The 18,313-nt window shown below is 54.9% G+C and overlaps 1 protein-coding gene across 3 annotated transcripts in view; it reads right to left on the minus strand.

Annotated features, from left to right (window-relative positions):
* Positions 1-333: 333 nt before the first annotated feature.
* Positions 334-18,313, minus strand: part of FAM207A (family with sequence similarity 207 member A) — a 38,700-nt gene continuing 20,720 nt past the window's right edge. For 2 of the 3 annotated variants that reach the window (XM_036351290.1, XM_036351292.1), the window contains exons 3-6: positions 10,826-10,894; positions 3,966-4,116; positions 2,904-2,969; positions 334-1,554 (exon numbers count right to left, since the gene is read on the minus strand). In XM_036351290.1, coding sequence (XP_036207183.1) covers positions 1,431-1,554; positions 2,904-2,969; positions 3,966-4,116; positions 10,826-10,894 — 410 coding nt within the window. In that variant the 3' untranslated portion in view covers positions 334-1,430. The remainder of the gene's footprint in view (positions 1,555-2,903; positions 2,970-3,965; positions 4,117-10,825; positions 10,895-18,313) is intronic. The other variant, XM_036351291.1, reaches the window with a different exon arrangement.

Here is an 18,313-nt window from a genome sequence, read left to right on the forward strand (position 1 = left end):
AGCACTGACAGCTCCCAGAGCCCGGCCACCACTCAGCCTGTCACGGGAGTGGGGGGTCTCCTCCTCTCTGTGCCTCAGTTTCCGCTCGGAGAGAAGGTCCTAGCCAGTGCCCAGTCTGCCTGGATCCCAGGGCCACCCCTTGGGTACAGGGGACAGTAAGGGTAAGGCTCCAGGCCTGTCGTGAGGCCCCACGGAGACTCCATGGTCCAAAGCCTCTGGTACCAGGAAAAACACTTGTGCTCAGAAACACAAGAAATCACTGTTTTTGTACCAAGAATCTTACAATTAAGATGTCTCCAATCTTAAGAAAAACTTAAGAAACACAGGCCAACATCAGGAATATGCATGTAATTGTCATTTTAACCAACATTATTTGAACATCTTTAGAAGAAAACAGTTTGGCCGAGTCTCTCTGACTGAAATTAAAAAGCGTCTTTCTTCATGCAGACGCGCTGTCTTAGGTCCAGGAGCAGGGGACCAGCTGCCCTAGGAATACATCAGAGAAAGGCCCGGAAGGCCGGCGTCCTGCTATCTCCGCCAGCCAGCTGGCTCTCCCGATATCCTGGAAGCAGGCACCCTGGAAAACCCCAGTCACCGGGCGAGAGCCCATGGAAGCATGAAGGGGCTGAGCCCCCATGTCTCAGCACAATGACCTCAGCCCAGACTGCCGGCACCAGCTTTATCGCTGCACAAGGAACGTTCCAGAAGCAGCACAGCCGCCGTTTGTACAAGAATTGGCTTCAAGCAGCACAGGACCTTGAGGGGTGCACCCCACTGGCTGATGTTGCATGGGCTCCATGCACCCCCCTGTCCAGGACAAACCTGGAGAAAGCCAGTGCGTGGAGCACACATGGGGTCTGAGACCCTCTGAGGGCTGGCACATGACGCGTCGGCATGTTGGATGCCGGGAAGGTGGCCACACGCAACCCCGACGCAGCCATCAGTCCAATCGTCCAGCCGTCTGAGGGCGGGCCCCACACACCAGCCAAGGCTCCGAGGCAATTCCAGCAACCAGTGACCAGGGACCTCAAGCAGAGGACCCAGCGTCCACCCTCCTGAGCCACATCCTCCACTGCCCCTGAGGTCATGATCAGCTGGTCCCCGCACAGCACAAACCCCATCTCATTCCCGAAGGTCTGAGAAAGGCACCCACCCCCTTCCACATCCTCAGATTGAAGGTTTAAGTCAATGCTCCTACAGCCCAACCTTCAAACCCGGGACTTGTAACAATAACTGTCTTGCTCACGGGACAGCCAAGGCACAGAAGGAAGCGCGGTCCCGCTGCCTGAGTTCATGGCGTTTATTCACCCTCCAGAGGGGGCAGGAGGCCGAGGAGGCTGCCCCCAGGATCCTGGTGATAATGGCGAGGAGTCGACCCTCTCTGGCACCTCATGTGCATCCTTGGAGCTCACGGCACACCCCAGGCCAGGTCAGAGCAGGCCACCGCCGTCCAGCTGCATCTGCCGGGCCAGCTGCTGCCCGATGGTCTGCAGGGGGCTCGCTCTGTAGGCGGGACTGGCCAATAGGTCCCGGAAGCGAGTCCTTTCTTCCTCACTGAAAAATTGAGGTTGGAGGTCAGCAGACTCCATGCCCCTGGGGCAGTGGGATGCGTATTCAGCACCCAGGACCCACCTCGGCTGGGCCCCCCCACACCCAGGCGCTGCAGGGCAGGCTGAACCCTGGATTAGACAGGAGAGGCCAAATCACCACAGGAAGTGGGGGGGGAGAGAGGGGGGATACCAGCAAAGGGCTGGGCGCGGGGTGGGGACTAAGGAAGACAGCCTGAGCTTCTTGAGGGGGCGGGGCAGGCCAAGGGGGCCAAGGGCTGAGCAGGGCTTTGGGTAGGAGAGGAGAAGCTGCCTGGGCCTCCTCATGGTCACGCAGTGACCCTGGAGCCACTGGGCCCACCCATGGGGTTGGGGTGCTAGTATCCCTGCCCCTTCCCCAGGGAGGGGACTCTAGGCTCATCCCAACCTTGACAAGGAGCTGCTATTAAAAGCAAAAGGCTGCCAAATGCAGGGAGGCAGCAGCCTGCACACACCCTGCAGACACACAGCCTTACATAAGAGGCGCCCTCCCTCTAGCGCTGCCAAAATAGACGCGGCCACTGCAGGAACGAAGGGCCAGGAGTTGTGAGTGCCCACAGCCCCAGGTGGCACCACTGCCTCACAACAGAGAAGGGAGGTGATCCTTTCCTCCTGCAGGAGCCCTGAGCCCGAGTCCACAGTGCAGGCTGCTTTCCCTACACGCCTGTCTCTGAACCCAGCCAGCCCCTGGGTGCATGCACGGTCATCCCACTTCCTGGAAGCGCTGGGACAGCTCAAGCTCTGCAGGCCCTGAAGCCCAGACATGGTCCCTGCTACCCTGGCCAGGGGTTCCTGGGGGACAACACCTCTGCCCCCAAAGCAGAGGTGACCCAGCCAGAAACCTCAGGTGGCAGCTCCAGGACAAGTCCACATGGGCCTGCTGTGGTGGGAATGACCTGTGTGTGGTGTGTGTGGTGGTGGGGGTGGTGGGGGGGGGGGGTTGCAGCCTGTGCTCTATCCTGCATGTGTGACTGTGGGCAAGGCCACACCATGCCACCAGGCCCCAGCTTTCCTGGTTGTTAACAGGAGAACTTGAACCCCACTGGGCGAGTAATTACCTGAACCAGGTAACAATATCTGGGATGCCCTCCCCACCCCAAACCCAGGACCGGGGCCCGAGGGCAGCCTCTGAGAGCCAGCAGCTGCTCCCCTCCCCACCCAGGGGAAGGGGCTTCCTGACCTCCCCCTGGAAACAGGCTACTTCATGCCAACCAGACTGTGCCCCAGAGGCAGCCTGGCTGAGCTGACCACGGCACCCGAGTGGACTGAGGTTGGGGGCCCTGGCCAGAGCCTCACTGCGGTGGGGGCGGTACTCACAGGAGCTGGAGCCTCTGCGCCGCGCTCATCCGGCTGAGCTCCGCTGGCCGGGGCTTGCTGCTTGTCCTGTGGACAGAGAACCAAGTCAGGGCCACGCCCAGTTCACCCGGACTGTCTGCCAGAGCACATCTCTGAGGCTGCAGCCACCCACAGTAAGGCTTTGGGATGGTGCGGGACCAGCACCCTCCCCTAAGGAAGACTCTGTGAGCATGAGGCTCTGCGGAGAAGGACCCAGATTGGGGCGGGGGGGGGGGGGGGGGCGGGGAGAAAAACTGCCCAGTCCTGACCAACTCAGCTCCAGGTCAGAGGCCCTCATCTTTAATTGAGATTTCTTTTAAAGTAGGAATGAAAAACATTTCTGGCCCACCCAGGACAGCACCTGCACCGCATGCTCCTGTCACCCTGGCTCAGCCCGACTTGGCCCCAACTCTGCCTGTCCAGGGCGTTGCTCTGCTCTTTCAGCCACTGACCCAGTCCCTGTGTCCACCTGGGTGTGGGTCCCTTGCTGAACACCCACAGCTCTTCCAGGCCTGCATGTGCAGAACTGGGCTCAGGGCTCCCTTCCCCCCCGCCAGAGCCCAAGAAGGTGGCCGTGCGCTAGGAGGTCCAGAAAATAGGGTCCAGCATAGCCCTACTGGCCGAAGGCCTAGGGCCCTGGACCTCCACCCCCCGTTACTAAGGTAGAATGCGAGGTGGGCTGAGGCCTCCCGCAGGTCCTCACAGCCCCAACGTGTCTCGTCAGTGAGAGGCAAGAGGGAGCAGGACCCTCTCCAGCCTCAGGGCCTGGTAGGCAGCTCCCAAGCCAGGCACAGCTTCCTCCCCAACGGGCTTCCCAGGAGTTAAGGACACGGCAGACAAAGCCAGGCGGGTAAATCCCTCACTCGGTAGCATGGGGCAGGGCTTTCACCCACGGTGCGAGCCCCAGTCCTGCCCGCTGTCCTGGCAGGTCTGGGCTTCGGCCCTAGGACGTTTTTCCAGTGGAGAACCCCTGGCTGGGCTGACTCCCTCGAAGCCGAGCCATCGCAGCTTGGAGCTCTCCAGGTAGCTAAGATGGACACTCACCCTCGGGTGTGTGGCCGCCGGGCGCCAGCTTCCAGCTCCAGCAGCTCAGGGAGGGCGTCCCGGAGGGGCTGCAGGTCCCCCACCACCACCGTGGCCCGCCGCCTCCGCTCTGCCTTGAGCTTCTGCTCAGCCAGCTTTATGGCTTCGATTTCTGAGGAAGGGAAACAAGGAGTTAGCGAGGGAGCAGAAGGCTGAGGAGCCCAGCCATCTGAGCCCAGGTCTGGGCTGCTCCCTTCCTGCCCCCAGTTTCTGGCTGGCTGGCACTTCCAAGCCGCCTGGGAACTGGGGGGCAGCCTGGCTCCGGCTATTTCTCCCCTAATCACAGAGTTATGCTTTTAAATTACAGGGTTGATGATGAGACATGGAGGACTTTTCCTCTTGAAAAGGGACTTGGTCACAGGGCCTAGGCTCGTAGTGGCTGCGGAGAGCCACACAGTCACAGAGAGGTGGTGGGCGCATCCCATTCTTGCTCGCTCCCCGAGCGCCTCCTGGGGATGCACATGAAGGGAGAGTCCCCGTGGGAAGAGGTGACAGTTTGGGGAGAGGGGAGCCAGCTTCCTAACACTGAAATGGGTGAGGGGCCGAGTGCTGCGGGGGTCTCACAGCCCTGGGAAGGAGAGCGGGACAGAGGAGAAGGTGGCGGGGCAGAGCAGGGTGTAGAAGAGGGAGAGGGAGAGGCTGAGGTCAGTGGCATGCAGCGGCCTGTGCCCTAGAAAGAGGTTTGGGCAGGGCTTGAATGGAGCATGGCCTTGCAATTTGATTTCCACTTAAAAATATATTTATTTCAAAATTGCTAATAAAATACATGCTGAAAATTGCTAATAAAAAACGTGATTTCCAGTGTGGCTTGTGGAAAATGCTGGCTCGCTGGTGGGCATGCTGATCTTGTACAAAGTCCCTCCCTTCCCCAGGGATGCAGGGGCCAGGCCCCCGACTGGCAGCCTAGATGGGCCTGAGGAGGGCCAGGGGCCGCTCTGCTAACTGAACCTGTGCTAACTGATCTTTAACTGGCTCTGCACCAGGTTTCTCTCATTTATAAAAAGGCTCTGCGCTTGGAAATGAGGACAGCGATGGGCTTGGTGTGAGACCTGAGCTTGACACTCATCTCACCCTGCTTTGTGGGCTATAAATAATGGGGTGCAGACTCTGAATCACATGTAACTGGGAACTAAAACCCCCTTCCTGACAAAGGACCAGGACAATTCACAGCCAGCTCCTCACAGAGCAGCAGGTGCCCCTGGAGGGAGGCAGCCAGTGCCCAGTGAAGGGAGCGGCCTGCTCCCCCTGTGCATTCCTGTGACTCCATGGCCAGGGCCATCAGAGCGCTGCGGCTGCCGTCAGCCCCACAGGGCGGATGCAGGAGACAACGACAGGCACAGAGCAGGCACAGCACAGGGTCCTGGCTGGGAAACCCCGTGCACAAGGACAGACTCAGGACAGCCCACTGATTAGTGCAGAGAAAGTGTGCACGGCACAGGCCCCCGGCAAGTGTGTGAAAGTGAGAACCCTAACAGGCGTTTTCAAGAGGTGACTTTCCAGAAACCGACACCACTCATCTACCAGGGGGAAGTGCCTGGCAGGCTTCCCAAAGGCCAGCTCCTCTCCCAGCCCGCAGCCGAAGCAGCACTGACGGCCCTAGAGCCCCAGGATGGCCAGAACAAGCTCTGGACGGCCCACCCTGACCAAGCCCACTCAGGGACACATCCTCCCCCTCCCCGAAGGGCCCTGTGTAGAGAGGGTTTTCTCCTGGCCCCAGATAGCTGAGTCCAGGGGACAGACTACCCACCCTCCTGGGTCCTTGTGCACCAAGCCCCATACCATCCCTCAGAGCCCGGAGTTATTAGGGCTCATGAGGGGACAATCCAGGTGTTCCCATACTTCCCAGTCAAGGGCAAACTGTTTGCCCAGCACCTTGTCACACCAGATGCCTCTTCCCGAGAGCTCAAGCACCCTGGAGGGCGGGGGTGGTGGTGTCTTAGGGTCTCAGGGTGGTGGCCTCAGGCAGGGGAAGGAGATGGGAAGGAGAGAGGAAGGGTGGCACCCTGGACCTCAGGCAGGGCGCCAACGCCACACCAGGACCAAGCACAGCCTGTGGCTCCCAGGAGGACAGAAGCAAACACTAAACCAATGAAAGCCAAAGCTTTTTAAATTAACGTGTGGTGCCCAACTGGGTTGTGTCTGAGGCAGGCAAGTCTGACTGACCTGGGGACAGCTGCCAGGCAGTCCACTGCAGTGGCTGCTTCAGAGGGGAAGGCCATTAGTCTCCACAAAGTGCCACTCATAACGACAATGACAAACCACAGAAGAGGACCTGCCTTAATCTGACACATGACCTCCCAGACAGGCCGGCAGTAAGTATCACCCGTGTTGGCAAAACACTAGCCACACTCGTCACGCAGCAGAGCAAGGAGAGGAGACTGCGACCCCGTGCCAGTCCAGGCAGTCAGTGCGGTCCCAGGGAAGGGGTGGACGGCAGGCCTCCGCCTGAGGACACACCAGCTGCCGCGACAGCCTGCAGGGCCAGCTCGGCCGCCCACCAACCCCAAGTCTGACACGGCCTCAGTCAGAGCCCACAGGAGTCTTACCCAACCAGGGACACTAGTTCTATCCCAGGCCCACACGTATTGTCTCTCCCACACGTATGTTTCTCTCTCTCTTTCTTCCCCTTTTCTCCCTCTCTCCCTTCCACTCTCTCTAAAAATCAATGGAAAACTACCCTCAGGTGAGGATTAACAAAAAAAAAGGGGGGGAGGGGGGAAGCAAACATATGCAAATCAGGTCTCTAAAACCAACCACACTGGCTATGTTGAACATGGAAAATTTTTATTGGCTGAAACCTGCATTTCAATATGGTGGCCAGGATGGCTGGCACCAGCTCCCTGAAAGCCCACCCATGCCCATAACAGAATTCAGAAGACAGGCGACAAGAGAAGTCCCTGTCATTCCTCCTGACTTCCCACCCATTGTTTGCTCATCTACAAATAACTGAAGGGAAGTTCCATGTAAATAGGGCCTGAAACAAAGCACTTGACTGCAAGTTGCCTTATGCAACACGTGCCTGGGATTCCTCCTCCTGAGCAAAGCAGGCTGGTAGGGCACCAGCACGGCCTCAGCCCCTGATCCCAAGACTAGGAATGAACCTCACAGCTTTTATCACTGCACCAAAGGTTTGAGTCACTGCAGTGAGATGACAAGAAGACTCTGAAACAAAGCTTGGAAGGACGATATACAACTGTCTCTATTTTAAGTCATATTAGTATTAGTGTAGTAAATTCTAAAGACGCTACTACCAGAACTAACATGATTTTAGCAAGGTCAAAGGATACTAGATTAATATTTAAAAATACTTTTACGTACTAACCAAAAACTGGAAAATGTAGATTCCATCTATAATAGCTTTAAAACTAGAAAACAGCAAAAAAGTTATATTTTAAAAAAATGTGAGACCTTTACCTAGATAACACTGATGACAGAAACTAAAGAAAAACCTCAGTAACTGGGGAGCTATACCATGTCCATGGACTTGAAGAGTCAATATTGTTAAAACAAAAATTCTCCCAAAGTTGACCTATAGATTTAAAGCAATCTCAATCATAATGCCAACTAGATTTTTGTTGGGGATGGTGGTTTTTGAAATTGACTAGCCGATGCTAAGATTTATAGGGCAATGCCGAGGACCTGGAGTATTCAAAGCAATCTTAAGACTGAAGGACTTCCATATCTGAGTCCAAGACTTGCTCTGAGGTACAGCCGTCCAGGCTGCCCAGGACCTGCTAAAGTACAAGCAGCAGGAGGCCATTTGGTGTCACAAAGACACCAAAGCAATTGAATATCCACATTGGGGGGGAGAGGGGGGTGCGGCTCTACCACAGGCAAACATTCAAGATGGATCAGAAACCTAAATATAAAAGCCAAAATGGCCGAAACCGGTTTGGCTCAGTGGATAGAGCGTCGGCCTGCGGACTGAGAGGTCCCAGGTTCGATTCCGGTCAAGGGCATGTACCTGGGTTGCGGGCATATCCCCAGTAGGAGATGTGCAGGAGGCAGCTGATCGATGATTCTCTCTCATCGATGTTTCTAACTCTCTATCTCTCTCCCTTCCTCTCTGTAAAAAATCAATAAAATATATTTAAAAAAAATAAATAAAGCCAAAATGATGAAGTTTTTAGAAGAATAGGAAGTCACAGTCAGAGAGAAAATTATTTGCGAAACACACAGCTGACCAAGGACTGGTGTGCAGGACATTGGGATCCTTAGAGCTCAATGATCAAAAGGCAAAGAGCCCCAGGAAACACTCGAGGGAAGAGGATGCACAAAGGGCAGCTAAGACATGAAGAGGCTGGTTCATGGCAATGAACGTGAATCCCACTATGAGCTACCACTTTGTGCTGAGCAGACGGCCACCACCACATGCCGGCAAAGCCATGCCACAGCCAGAGCTCCCAACGTCGTTGGTAGAAGTGTAAATGCACAACCACTTTAGAGAAACATCTGGTAGTTGCTTGTAAAACTAAACATACAACTACCCTATGACCCAGCGTTCCATTCCCAAGTATTTACCCAAGAGAAATGAAAACATATGTCCACAAAAAGACTTGTAAAGAATGTTCATAGCAGCCTTAGTCATAGCAGCTAAGAGAGAAAAAAGACCAGGTGTCCATCAACAGGAAAGTGGGCACTGAATACTATGTCCATATAAAGAAACGCTTCTCAGCAACAGACCGGCATGGACCACAGCCACATGCAGCACGGATGAATTTTAAAAACACAGAAAGAGCACATCCTACATGACCCCACTCACAGGAAGTCCGGAGCAGTGGACCTAAACTGCGACCCAGAAAGAGCCGCAGTGGTCACCCCTGGGCAGTCATGGGATTTCTGGGTGGGGAGGTTCTGAAGTGGAAGAGATTATGGCTGCACAGGTGTGTACAATTGTCATAAATCTCTCAATGGCACACTTAAGATCTGCATTTAATTGCATGTAAATTTTATCTAAAAATAAAAAGAACCATAAACAAATACTGAATTCTAGCCAAATTATTTGGGAGAAAGTGTACTGATGTCTGCACTTACTTAGGAATGCAAAGATAAAACATGGGTTGGAAGATGGATAGGCAGACATGAATGAACAGATGAACAGATGTGTGACAAAGAGTTTAAAAATTACAGCACATACAACTACGTACAGTACATAATACCTGATCATTATAATAAACAACTGTTACTGGTTTATGTATTGACTACATTATTTTATTGTTTTGTTTTTAATCCTCACCCAAGAATATTTTTCCATTGATTTTCAGAGAAAGTGGAAGAGAGAGGAAAAGACAGAGAGAAATATCGATGTGAGAGAAACACATCGATTGGTTGCCTCCTGCATGTGCCCCGACCAGGGCCCGGGCCCGGGAGGAGCCTGCAACCGAGGTATATGTGCCCTTGACCGGAATCAAACCCAGGACCCTTTGGTCTGCAGGCCAACACTCCATCCACTGAGCCAAACTAGCTAGGGCTACTACATTACTTTAGAGTATCCTCTTTCTACTTCAAAAAAGTGTTATTCAGTGATTAGAGTATCAGCACAGGCACCAGAGGGTATCGGGTTCAATTTCTGGTCAAGGAAACATATACTGGTTGCAGGTTCGATCCTCGGCCCCAGTCCCAGTGCGTGCAGGAGGCAACCAATGTGTCTCTCTCATATTGATATTTCTCTCTCTCTCCCCCTCTCTTCCAATCTCTCTAAAACAAGATCAATGGAAAAAATTTTCTTGGGTGACAATCAACAACAACAAGTTTCCTGTAAAACAGTAGCTGTGTCACACTGCAGCAGCCTCATACATGAGGTGTTTATCTCATCTCTGACGGCGTCATTTCTCCTGTGCTTGATTTAACCGTTTTGTACGGTAATCTCCTACACAGGCTTGCAGCCCAGGAGCAAGAGGCTGGACCATACAGCCTAGGTGTGTAGTACAGGCTGTGCCATTCAGGTGTGTATAACTGCCCCTGTGATGTTCTCCCTAATGAGGCCTTTCTCTGACCTGCCCCATCAAGTGGCATGTGACTGCATTTTCTATCAAGGTTGGTTGAATCAAAGGATGGATACAGAAAGTCAACAGAGTAACACTAAAACCAGTAAGGAAAAAAAATTACAAAACTATGTCCACAAGAAAATATTTAGAAAAACATTAGCAAATACTCAGCATCATGAAAAATAACTACTGTATTTTCCAAAACAAAATTAGTGGGAAGAGTGGCATTCGACCTGTCACAAGATGTTTAGCCCGCAATGCATGAAGGAAATTCACCGTTAGAGACAGGAACTTGGAGAGAAAGGCCCTGCTGACCCCAGAAGACCCGGGACCCAGGAGTCCTGGGATCACGCAGAACACGCCGCCCAAATGCCCTGTGCAGGTGCGTGCCTGGAGCCTGAAAGGACACTCGCCAAAGGGACATGACTTCATCTACCACTTTAGACAGTTCTGTGTCCTAATGGACTCACGACCAGCATGTGCTCTTCTGTAATTACAAATTCATCATAGAACTAAAAGCAATCATTTTTAGATGCAAGAAGCTGGGTGCAGCACCTTCTTGAGACCATTTTCTTAGGGAGAAGTAAGCCAAGGCTTTGCAGAAACTCATACAGAGCCACCTCCTCTGGGACCATCTGCCTGTCACATCACAGGCCATCGCAGGCCCCAGTCCCCCCACCCACCTCCATGGTGGGGCCTTGAAAGGGGTTCCAAGCCAGCCCTTGAGCATGCGTCCCCACCCCAGTCCTCGAAAGGTGCAGAGGACGAGGAAGCCTGTGCCTTCCTGGCTATGAGTGAGCCATGTCACCGCCAGGAGACAGGGGATGCACTTACTCTGCAGCCACCGCTCACGCCTCAGCTTCAGTTTCTCCTTCTTGGGCAAAATCGTCTTCGCCTCGGCACCTGAGGACAGAGCACACGTGCAGTGAGTGGAGCATCCCGTTCCTGCAGGACAAAGTCTAAAGTTCCCCACCCACAAAGCCTGGGAACAGAACTGGGCAGGTTCTGATGGTGCCAGGCAGCACTGCCGCCCCATGGGCCACCGTGCCCACAGCAGCCGGGCTGCACCTGGGGGTGAGGCCAGCCCCAGCCTTTCACAGCCCCCAGGGAAAGAGGGAGCAACGGCCCTGCAGTGCTGGGGACACGACACTGCACGTCAGCACAATGTCAGGAGGGTGCCCTAAACACAGGGTCCCCCTGAGGCAACAGCCTGGCACTTACCACGGGGCTGCCCCAAGATGCCAGGCAGGCCTTCACCTATCATCCTCGCCACCCCAAACCCAGGATGACCCTCAGGAGGGCTGCTGCAAAAGCATGCTGACAAGAGAGGGCCATGCAACTCAAGGAGGAGCCACAAGCTGTTGAGAACGGGTGAGCACCTCAGAGCACCAAGGCGCCCCTTCTGCCGAGCCCAGGACCTGAGCACACTGGGCTAGGCTCACAGTCCCCGAATGCTTGCAATTCCTCTGCACAGGTGCTGCCGGAAGCCAAGAGGGCGCAGGTGAGATCAGTCTAAGCAAGTGGTGGTCCCACCTCTTGTCACTGAAATCAACCGGGATAATAAAACCCACTCCCTTCAGACGTGCCTTCTCCCAGAGCCCTCTGTCCACCCTCGCCTGCCGCGTGGGGATGTCCCCAGCCTCACCTCCAGCATGTGTGGGGTACAACACACACCTTCTCCTTTGTTCCCAGCTCTGTCGTTAAACACTGGTCACCTAGCTGACCCTCCCACTGCCCACCCTTCTCCTCTCAGCTCCTGTCCCATCCCCCAGCGCTGCCTGCTCTGACTCTGTGGTGACTTCAACTGCCCAGGTCTGGGGCCTCCCCTTCCTTCATGACCCCCTCCTCACCACCATGGCCTGTCTGCACATCTCTACTGTTAAGGGCTAAACTGTGTTCCCCGAATTCACATGTGGAAGACCTCATCCCAGTACCCCAGAACATGGCGGTGTTGGGGGAGAGGGTCTTTAATGAGGTCATTAAGTTGAAATGAGGTCACATGGGTGGGCTCTAATCCAGTAAGACTGGTGTCCCTATCACAAGAGGCGATTAGAACACAGACATGCACAGAGCGATGACCATGTGAGGACACAGGGAGGAGGCGGCTGTCTACCCACCAAGGAGAGAGGCCTCAGGAGGAACCAGCCCTCCTGTTTGAGCCACCTGGGCTATGGTGCTTTGTTATGGCCACCTGAGCTAACTAAGACACCCATCTTCTCTTGAATAACTGGGAGCATCGTGCTTCCCGCATTCAGGCAGGCTGAGCTTCACCTCCCCACCCCTCCCCTCCCTGTAAGCAGCCACCTGTGACCCTCATCGGCCCGCTCCCCACGAGGAAATGCAGCAATCAGCTGCCAGGCGCCAAGACCCCGTCACACTCACTAGCTATGACATTGCTAACTACCTGGAGGAACCTGATGACCGTTAGGAGCCCTGGGCACATTGTGCCAGTGACCCCGTGACTAGTCCCATTTTACAGTTGAGAAAAGCAAAGCTTAGAGGGGGCCAGGCCATGGGGAACTGCTGTGGCTCAGGCCTGGAACAGAGTGTGAGGTGGGCCCACAGCCATCAGGCCTCCGCAGCACCATGTCCTTGGCTGGGCCCCGCTGAAGCACCCCTGGGACCAGGCCACTGGAGGGGTGCTGGGGACATGGGATTCGGGAGTTTATTCCCCCAAATAAACTATGAACCAGGGTGTGTACGTAGGCGCAGCTCCTCAGAGCACCCAGATAATGCCCACGGCCCCAACTGCAGGACACGGAGTGTCTCGGGTCTGCCTCGCTGGTCCCCAGGCTGCCATCTCCTCCCTGGCAGGCAGGGGGTGGGGAGCGAGATACAGACCCTTTTCCCCAACAGGCACATTCGGGGTGGGAGGCCCACCAACACGCAGCATGGTACCCGCTGCACCGGGTGCGAGCCACACCCCATGCTGGCCAGACCTGAGTCCCAGCTGAACAAAGACAGTCAGTGTGTCTGAAGCCGTGGGGCCTCAAGAAAGCTCTGTAGTGCCAGCTGGCATGTCAGGTGGCACTGGATTCCGTTTGGACAGGCTGGAGCACCCAGACAGAGCCCCCCACCCCCACCCCACCCGCGGGAATGTGCACTAGGGGGAGCGGACGGTGCCAGGCTGGCAGGTGCGCCACTCTTGGAGCACAAAGACGATGTAGTCCAACGGCTGTCTGCCTGACATCAGGGCTATGGCACGAGGGCACGCACATGGGAGGGCGGTAGGTCAGAGACGCTGGACCTACTGACAGCTTCTCTGCTTCCAGCTCTAAAAATGGAGCAAACTCCAGGCTGCTGCACTTCCTTGGCCTTAACTGGGTCCCCAGAGATAAGGTGGCGTAAGCCCAGGACGTTCTATATGCGATGCACGTCCTGACATCTTTACTTCCCGCAGATGTTCTTGGCTGTTACAACAGATCCATGACATCTAAGAAAAAACAACGAAGGAACAAGTTCTGTCGAGAGCCAGGTGGAGATCCTGCTCATGAATAAGCCTGGGGCACATGACTTCATGGGAATGACAGCCCTTTTCCAGGAACGAGGCGCTACGTGTCAGGCCCCATGTTACCTTCTGGACACACCCCAAGTCGATACTGGCCACGGGGGAGAGGGACAGGGGAGGGGGATGAGGCATCCGAATGACAAAGTGAGAGTGACTCCACACTCTGGGCAGGTCATCCCAGCCTGAGGGCTCAACCTGAACCTGGGCAGGTACCAGAAATGCCTAATCCAGGGCAGGCCTGGCCAACCTGGAGTGTCCATGTGACCCAGCGAGCAGTTTGTTCTTATCTTAAAGATGAGTAACATTCTCCAGAACCTGAGACAAAAACATTTAAAACCATCAACCAACCAAGCTGAGCACAGGCAGGGAGGGTGGGGCTGGCCACCCTGGGCCTCCTGCTCAGCACAGCAGGCTTCTCCCAGTGCCCAAGCCTGCCCTAAGCCCGCCCTGAGGCGCCTCCATGCCGCTGGGTGCCAGCAGTAACCCTGGGTGTGGACCCAAAAGGTACCCAGCAGCCCACAGAGAAGGCCTGGTGCAAACTCAGGCACAGGTTGCTTTCACAAGAAAAGTAGAAGGTAAGACCCTGCTGTATATAACAGAATAATGAACTTTGGAGCTTTGATTGTAGAGATACAACTTGGGCAGCTAACTGAGCCTCAGTCTTCTCATCCAGAAAATGGGAGTGCAACTACAGCAGTGTTGATGAGGTCAGTAACCCTCTGCTCTATTCTCATAAAGGAGCCTCGAGGAACGGAACGCAAAGTTCAAGCAAGGAGATGCCGTCTGCCTGCCCCAGTGCCACCCCTGTACCCGGGAGGCCCACCCCTACTCCCAGTCCTTGTCCAGTCACCACAGCTGCCTCCAGTGGGGATAGTCAGAGGACAGGATACGCTTTCACAGGTGTTGCATTTCAGGAGGATATGGTTAAAGGGATATCACATGAGTACATTCTAATGGAACAGTAAGGAAAATCAGTTTGTAATCAGCCTTTCTATCAACAACATCAACAACACTGTGGGAAAGGACCTGGGCACAGGCAATGAGAGATAACTATAGGTTATAGCTGATGTGACCGAAGTCATAAAATACAAGGCATCTGGGATACTGACTGTCTCCTCACCACAATGGTAAACACAACCTAACACGCAGGTTTGGGAGGAATCGTTTACCTCCCTCTGTAAGGTCCCAACAGATTAATACGTAAATAAAAAAATAAAGACACAAAAGTACTACAAAAAACACAGAATTACAAAACACAAAGAAAACACAGATTTGGCTACACACAATTTTTTTAACATATGTATATTTTTATTGACTTCAGAAAGGAAAGGAGAAGGAGAGAGAGATTGAAACATCAATGATGAGAGAGAATCATTGACTGGCTGCCTCCGACATGCCCCCCACTGGGGATAGAGCCACAACCTGGGCGTATGACCAGGAATCGAACCATGACCTCCTGGTTCATAGGTCGATGCTCAATCACTGAGCCACACCACCTGGGCAACCACATGCAAACTAAAAACCTCTGCAGAGAAAAAAAATTATGTGAACAAATTAAAAAAATTATGTGCACTACCAATGAGGTGGGGGGGAGGGCGGAGGGGAGACAAACATCTGCAAATAACAAACAGGTTTTTCCTATAGCTCTTCCAAACCAGTAAGAAAGAGCCTAGACCAGCCGTGGGCAAACTACGGCCCGCGGGCCGGATCCGGCCCGTTTGAAATGAATAAAACTAAAAAAAAAAAAAAGACCGTACCCTTTTATGTAATGATGTTTACTTTGAATTTATATTAGTTCACACAAACACTCCATCCATGCTTTTGTTCCGGCCCTCCGGTCCAGTTTAAGAACCCATTGTGGCCCTCGAGTCAAAAAGTTTGCCCACCCCTGGCCTAGACGAAAACTAGGAAAAGGACATAAAAGGCCCTTTACAGAGAAACACAGCTAATGAAAACTCTTACTAGCCCCTAGCCAGTTCAGCTCAGTGGACGAAGCGTCGGCCTACGAACTGAAGGGTCGTGCGTTCAATTCTGGCCAAGGACACATGCAGGCTCGACGCCTGGCCCTGGTCGGGGCGAGTACAGGAGGCCACCAATTGATGTGTTTCTCCCTCTCTGTCTCTCCCCGTCCCTTCCACTCTCTCTAAAAGTCAATGGAGAAATATCATTGGGTGAGGATTAACAACAAAAAAGCTCATTCTACCAGTAAGAGCACATTTTACAAACCAGACCCCACTGTCCACCCTTCATATGGCAGAGAACCGAGTCTGGAACCGTTGGCACAAACCAGAGGCAGACTTGTGCGCGCTGGGTAGAAGCTCCATGGCAGTGCCTTCACCAGGCAAACTGGCACCATCTACTGGCATTTCCAATGGCCGCACATATGCCTCAGCAATTCCACCCCTATGGTTTTATCTGCAAATGTATTCACTTGTGTTGACAGATGTGTGGTCCCGTCATCCCACAAACATCAACACCTGGAAAAGGAACAAGGCCTTCGTGTGCTGACCATCGCCAAGCCTATGTGTGGGGACGTGAGGGTGGGCATGCCCGCGTGCAGGGAGAGGGGCAGAGACGGAGACCCCTATGGTGGTGAAGGCTGCACCAAGGCCCTGCGCCGAGTTTTCATGCTCACGTGGGCCACATCCCAACTTACTAACAAGAAGGCAGTGGTATGGGTATCAGCTCAGGAGCCATCAGTGGGTGAGCTCCACAGGGAAACCCGGGGCGAGAGGACAGCCCAGCATCAGGAAGCCAGAGAAGCAGCCGAACACAGGAGGGCACAGCATTACCCGCTATGGGCATGGCTGGACACAGGTGATCACCAGCAGAGGGTGCAGGTATGTGGGCTTTGTTCCCTCGTTTTTCTGTTTTCCAAGTTTTCTTCATTATTTATACTGCACACTGACCTCCCAAAGCCCTGACGCAGAAAAGCCAGGAAACAGGCCCCTCCACCACCAAGGAGGAGGCAGGGACCCTCGGGCCCAGCCCCACTGCCATTCATCCTGCTCCAACCCTTTCCTTCTCAAAATGCCCAGGCAGTCCTCCTGGGGGTCCTTCCTTGCCCTTTCCCTTCCCTGCTTCTGTCTGTTAAAAAGAACGGGCTCCATGCAGACAAGGCGAGAGCAGCCCGGCAGCGGGGCCCCTCCCTCCTTCCCCCTATGCCACTGCAGGGTCAGAGCCACAGCATGTCCACGCCTCTGGTCCTGCACTCGGCCAAGCACACAGGCCTTCAGGCCCTGCTGGCCAGGGTGGCCTTGGAGACAGTGGATGACCTCCCCAGGGCCTGGTGGAGGCATTCCCACCGAGGACCTACTCCCCAAAGCAGACACCAGGGCCCAGGAGGCATGCAAGAGCTCACAGCCAGCAGCTGCAACCACAGAGGATGTAGCCCTCTCGGACGGCTAGCAGCACAAACATGGCAGAGACAGGCTCCCAAATGCAGTAAATGCCACCCACTCGACGCCCATCCCCTGTCCTCAGGGACCCACACACAGCTACAAACAACTCTGAGACAGTCATTCCCCCTCCATAGCCCCTCTTTGTTGGTTCCCCTTTTACAGCTGGGGGGGGGGGGGGGGAGAGGAAGGGAAGTGGTCTAAGGGTCTGTACTACCCCTGACTGCAAGGCTGGAGGAAAGGTGGAAAACTCCTGAACAACCCCTGGAAAGCCTGAGGGTTCCCCGGGTGCTGGAGCCCGGCCTTCCCCAGCTCCTCTCAGAGCAGGGCCAGCCTCTCCAACCTGGGCTCGGCTGTAAGAGGATGCAGCTTTGCCGCCCTCTGCCGAGCAGTCCTGGGCCTGCACCTGCTTCGGACTGGGTTTCAGAGGGAACCCGTGCGGAGGGTCAGGCACAGCGGGCAGCTCCAGCGTGTGCACAGGGAAATGCACACGCAGCACTGTGGTCTGCACGGCCGTGAGGCCCGGAGCTCTCTCCGCTAGGGGGACACAGGGGTCTCAGCAGCAGTCCTGGAGACAGAGAAGGCGGGTGCACGCACTCCAGGTGTCAAGGTCCCTCACCGCTTGTCCTTGTCCAGCACCACTGCCACTCACCACTGCCACTTCCCCGAGCTCTCCCGCCAGAGCCCAGCAGACATGCTTCCACCGCCGCCCCTTGGTGGCCTCCAAGTTGTCCAGCGTGCTGACCGTCCAGCGTACTGCCCACCCAGCATGGCGGCAATGCTGAGACTCTCCTCCCATACTTCTGCTCCTGCCTCCCTAACCAGGCCTATCCTCCTCCAGTCCCACCCCACCCTGCCCACCTCTCCAGGCGTAAGTCTAGAACTAGTGATACCCAGAGGCTGCAGGATGGAGTGCTGGCCTAATACCCCAGGTGCTCATCTGAGAACTGAATGGGCTTATTCGCTGCAAACTTCCAGCATAAAGGAATATAGGACTAGAAGTAGATGGGCAGAGCAGCAATCTGTGTGGGGGAGGAACGCACAGCCACACATCCCCACATAGGAGAGGACAGAGGAGCGAGGAAGCTGCTTCACAATGCAGGTCCATGAGCCCCGGGACCCTGACTCTCAGGGCAAAGCCAAGCTGGCTGGTGGTGGAAGGGGGAGCTGGGCTGGTGGTGGCTGGGGTCCGTCTGCAGGGGGAGCTGGGTGGTGGTGGAAGGGGTCATCTGCAGGGGGAGCTGGGTGGTGGTGGAAGGGGTCATCTGCAGGGGGAGCTGGGTGGTGGTGGAAGGGGTCATCTGCAGGGGGAGCTGGGTGGTGGATGGGGTCTTCTGCAGGGGGAGCTGGGTGGTGGTGGAAGGGGTCATCTGCAGGGGGAGCTGGGTGGTGGATGGGGTCATCTGCAGGGGGAGT

This window comes from Myotis myotis, unplaced genomic scaffold (assembly GCF_014108235.1).
Source record: "Myotis myotis isolate mMyoMyo1 unplaced genomic scaffold, mMyoMyo1.p scaffold_m19_p_2, whole genome shotgun sequence".
NCBI classification, from domain to species: domain Eukaryota; kingdom Metazoa; phylum Chordata; class Mammalia; order Chiroptera; family Vespertilionidae; genus Myotis; species Myotis myotis.